Source organism: Primulina eburnea, chromosome 8 (genome assembly GCF_022965805.1).
Source record: "Primulina eburnea isolate SZY01 chromosome 8, ASM2296580v1, whole genome shotgun sequence".
In the NCBI taxonomy this organism is placed as follows: Eukaryota; Viridiplantae; Streptophyta; class Magnoliopsida; order Lamiales; family Gesneriaceae; genus Primulina; species Primulina eburnea.
In genome coordinates, this window is record NC_133108.1 from 43680130 (window position 1) to 43684898 (window position 4769).

Consider the following 4769-nt stretch of genomic DNA (forward strand, 5'->3'; position numbering starts at 1 on the left):
GACGCGCCTTTGAATTATTGTACTGGAGATTTAAATGAAAAGCCCATTGTATCTCTGAACTTTGAGATTTTATGGGCCAAATATGGCCCATGTCATAATTCTGCCCATGTTGAGGCCTGGTTTAAAGTCCGTGGACTCCAATTTTTCTGGGCCGGCACACAACAACGGCCAGGATTTAACCTCCACGTGGATCATGCGAATGAAGAAACTCAAACCAGTGGCATTTGCGTTAATGACTTGAAATACAAGTCCAATTGTTACGTGGTATTCGGTTGCTAGAACTTTTGGACTGTTTAAATATCTAGACTCGTGTTTCTCAAGTACAAATGAAAAAAATATTCTCTCTAATTTATCATCCGTAAACAAAATTATTACTTGATTCTTCGATTTTAATCTGGAGCATACACAAGCAATAATTGCATCTTGTAGATTTTAATTTCTGTATTTTTTTTTGTTTCTGGTTGGATCGAGAAGAACGATGTCGCTGAGGCCGAGCGCGAGGACGGAGGTTCGCCGGAGTAGGTACAAGGTGGCGGTGGACGCGGAGGAGGGCAGGAGGCGGCGAGAGGATAACATGGTGGAGATCCGGAAGAGTAGGAGGGAGGAGAATTTGCTGAAGAAGAGACGCGAGGGGCTTCAAGCTCAGCAATTGCAGCCTACGGTCGATGTACCGCAGCTCGATAAAAAGGTATTTGATAATCGGTCATGTATGAGCTCAATTTTGAATAACCCTGTGATTTCCAATCGATTCTGTTGGATTGCTTGATCGATCTGCGGCTATCATTATATCGTCTTTGTAGAAGTTGGTATTAGGATTCGAGCGTAATATTTGATCTTTGCGTTTGGCATTCTTTATGCGTGATTATTCCAAATATATAGGATTGAAGTTATGTTGAAGCAGCACAACTTAGTATTTCTGTCCCTCGCGACTCTAGCTGTATGCTGATTTGTTCAAGGTTTACTTCGTTGTGGTAATTTTTAAAAACATTTACTTACTATATGCTCTCAGTTGGATAGTCTTCCAGCAATGGTGGCTGGAATTTGGTCAAACGATAGAGCATTACAACTCGAGGCCACAACTCAGGCTCGTAAACTTCTTTCAATAGGTAAAAAAATCAAACTTTATTTACCTGAATCAGTTTTTTCTTTTTCTTTTTTCCCGCACATCTTGTTTGTTAAATAATGGATTTTTTTTCTTTTGTTCATTTGGCGTTTTATGGGAATTTTGTTTCAACAGAAAGGAACCCACCAATTGATGAGGTGATTCAGTCTGGAGTTGTTCCTCGGTTTGTTGAGTTTCTTGCAAGGGAGGACTACCCACAGCTTCAGGTAATATTTTTAGGTCTCATTACTGTTTGATTTAAAGTGTTAAAAGTATCCATTTTTTTGGTCCTGTAATGACTTTTTTCCCTAGTTTGAGGCAGCATGGGCTCTTACAAATATTGCTTCTGGGACGTCTGATAATACTAAGGTTGTGATAGATCATGGTGCTGTCCCTATTTTTGTGAAACTTCTTAGTTCTCCAAGTGATGATGTTCGGGAACAGGTACTTGTTACAAAATGACTTCTCCATCCTCCATTCAACTGTCTGCCCGATTTAATGAAGTGATTCTGCAATTAATGCTTGATGATACAGGCAGTATGGGCTTTAGGAAATGTTGCGGGTGATTCACCAAAGTGTCGTGATCTTGTCCTCAGTTACGGAGCTTTGATGCCTTTATTGTCTCAGTTTAATGATCAAGTAAAGTTATCCATGTTGCGAAATGCAACATGGACACTGTCAAACTTTTGTCGGGGAAAACCACAACCACTGTTTGATCAGGTGGGTCCTTCAAGTTCTATTTAGTGATACTTTCTTGTAGTAAAATATTCTCATATACATAATTGAATTTGAATATATGTCATCTGGAATCCCTGAGCAGGTGAAACCAGCCCTCCCTGCACTTGCTCATCTTATACATACAAATGATGAAGAAGTCCTCACAGATGCATGCTGGGCACTTTCTTATCTCTCTGATGGTACTAATGATAAAATCCAAGCTGTGATAGAGGCTGGTGTATGCCCTCGTCTGGTTGAGCTTTTGCTGTGAGTGATGCAGTTATATGACATTGTTCAGAAATCTGATATTAATTTTTGTATCTTTGTATAGAGATCTCTGTATCTCTCAGCGTAGAGATCTCTGTATCTCTCAGCGTGTTGCATATTTATTTTTATTTCATTTTCCTTTTTTGTTTTGGGTTTTGTAGGCATCCCTCACCATCTGTTCTGATCCCTGCGCTGCGGACTGTGGGCAATATTGTGACAGGTGATGATTTGCAGACTCAGGTATGTAGTTGGATTGCTACATTTTCCTGGACTAACAAATTCTCTAGTTCATTTATATGAATTCATTGGTGGATGATACGAAACGTGGCCTTTTCTACTTGTTTTGGCTTTTATGCAAGGGCGATAATTTACTTCTCTGTATGTTGTCTATATTTTGGGATTCCCGGTTTCTGATATCTGTACAGGTTAGATTACTTATTGGTTTGTATGGTTTCTTCATTTTTGTGCCATTTTTCAATGATTGAATATCCTATATATTTGGGACTCAGTATTTTAGGTATCAGTTGTACTTCAATTATCACAAAATATGGTCACTGTATAACTTTTCAATTGAGATATTTAATACAAGATGTGTATTTATGAAACAAGGTATCTGATTATCTTGATGTATTAATTGAATAGACTGATATACAGCTTTATTCATGGTCAGGTGTTTGTGATCTTTCGATTATATATTCCCGGAAGTATGAGCTCTAAATCTCTGCCTGAAAAATTACAAATCCTCATTGATCTTTTTATCTGATTTCAAATAAATTTAGTGGTTCCAAGAGGTATAAAGATGTGTCTTGATCTGCTGTCGTGATTTACAAATTCTGCTAGATGTCTGAACTCTTGACTAGAAAAGGATGTCACAATTGTGGGTTCCACTGTATTGAATAAATGGGGTTGCATCTTTACTTATAATGAAACAAACTTAATTTTAGTTTGTTGACGTCAGTTTTGGGGTTCAATGCACTGCTCTTTTAGGATCCTTTGGGGAGTTGAAAGTACTCTAGAAATTTTGAGATGAAACTTAATGTTGCAATTACACTGTGTTAATATCGACGAAAGTGTCAGATTTTTTATTTGAGTTTTTTCTAACTCACTTTTCGTTTGATGATTTTCAGATCATCATTGAGAACAGGGCTCTTCCTTGCCTACTTAGCTTGTTGACGCAAAATTATAAGAAAAGTATCAAGAAGGAAGCTTGTTGGACTGTCTCAAACATCACTGCTGGAAATAAGGACCAAATTCAGGTATGCAGAAAATGGTGGGGTTGTTACTCTCCACTTGGTAATATAGTGAGTTACTGAAGCTGTCATTTGAATGAGCAGGCAGTGATTGAAGCTGGCATAATTCCTCCCCTTGTTATTTTGCTTCGAAGTGCCGAGTTTGAAATAAAGAAAGAGGCTGCTTGGGCTATATCTAATGCCACTTCTGGTGGAACTAGCGACCAAATCAAGTATATCTTTTACCTCCATTCTATTATCGTATTTATTGTTGCATATTTGGAATGAAGACGATGTCAAACTGGTTTGGCAGGTTTCTAGTACGCGAGGGATGTATAAAGCCGTTGTGCGACCTTCTGGTTTCTCCGGACCCAAGAATCGTGACCGTCTGCTTGGAAGGTCTTGAGAACATCTTGAAGGTTGGAGAAGCTGAGAAGAACCTCGGTAACACGGGAGATGTGAATGTCTTTGCGCAAATGATTGATGATGCGGAAGGGCTAGAGAAGATTGAAAATCTTCAGAGCCACGATAACAATGAAATTTACGAGAAGGCTGTAAAGATACTTGAAACATATTGGTTGGAAGAAGACGACGAGCAGCTGGTCTCTAGTGATGGTCCCCAATCTGGTTTCAACTTTGGAGGTGGTGAACTTCCTGTTCCATCCGGAGGATTCAAATTTGGCTGAAGGTACCCTCAAGTCTTTCATGAAGTGTGCTGAATTATCTAACTTATGCATAATCGTACTCTGAAATGGTCATTGAGGGAATCTACAGGAATTTCTCGGATCTTGAGAGTTGAAGTACTGATCGAGATTCAGCTGAGAAGAAGTTGGAGTCCGGTGGGATGTCGGTTTGTATGGTTTCTTGTACCGATATTTTGCTTGAAGAATAAAGATGGTCGTGTGGGTTTATCACACAGGTTAAACGATAGCCTTGTTTGCTGTACATCATGAGGTCTCCTTTGTCTTATTTCGGGTATGCTTTGTCGAGTCTTTTGTCATTACCGATTGAATGATCTAATTTATATACTATATTTCATGGAGGTCACATTTCACGTTGTGCGGGATAAAAGGTTAAAAAATGGACTGGCTTGTAATACATCTGGGTCTCAGAGTTTTCTTTGAGCGATGCTTGTGTACGTAAATGAATAATGTTTTATCAATTTTTTTTTTAATATATTTTTTATTTTCAACCGAATGAATGAATTGTCGGTAATACTTCATATGAGCAAAATTTTGGATAAACCAAAATACTAATATATAATCAAACTGATTTGAAAATGTGGTTCGCTTAATCTGAAAATATATTATAAAAATCAGTCATTTTCGGTTCATTTAGTCGGTTTTTGTTATATTTTTCTCCACAATCGAATAAACCGAAAACCATTTTTTTCCTATTTTTTAGTGGGTAATATTCAATAGTGGTGTAAAAATACACCATAAGGACTTGATATC

The 4769-nt window shown here is 38.1% G+C and overlaps 1 protein-coding gene across 1 annotated transcript; it reads left to right on the plus strand.

Annotated features, from left to right (window-relative positions):
- Window positions 1–308: 308 nt before the first annotated feature.
- Window positions 309–4413, plus strand: LOC140840104 (importin subunit alpha-like). The gene is made up of 11 exons (XM_073207225.1): window positions 309–688; window positions 1010–1106; window positions 1238–1329; window positions 1415–1546; window positions 1637–1822; window positions 1923–2086; window positions 2248–2326; window positions 3214–3342; window positions 3421–3548; window positions 3629–4003; window positions 4090–4413. Exons 1-10 carry the CDS (start codon window positions 479–481, stop codon window positions 3999–4001), a joined length of 1590 nt encoding a protein of 529 aa, XP_073063326.1. The 5' UTR covers window positions 309–478; the 3' UTR covers window positions 4002–4003; window positions 4090–4413.
- The last annotated feature ends 356 nt before the right edge of the window (window positions 4414–4769 follow it).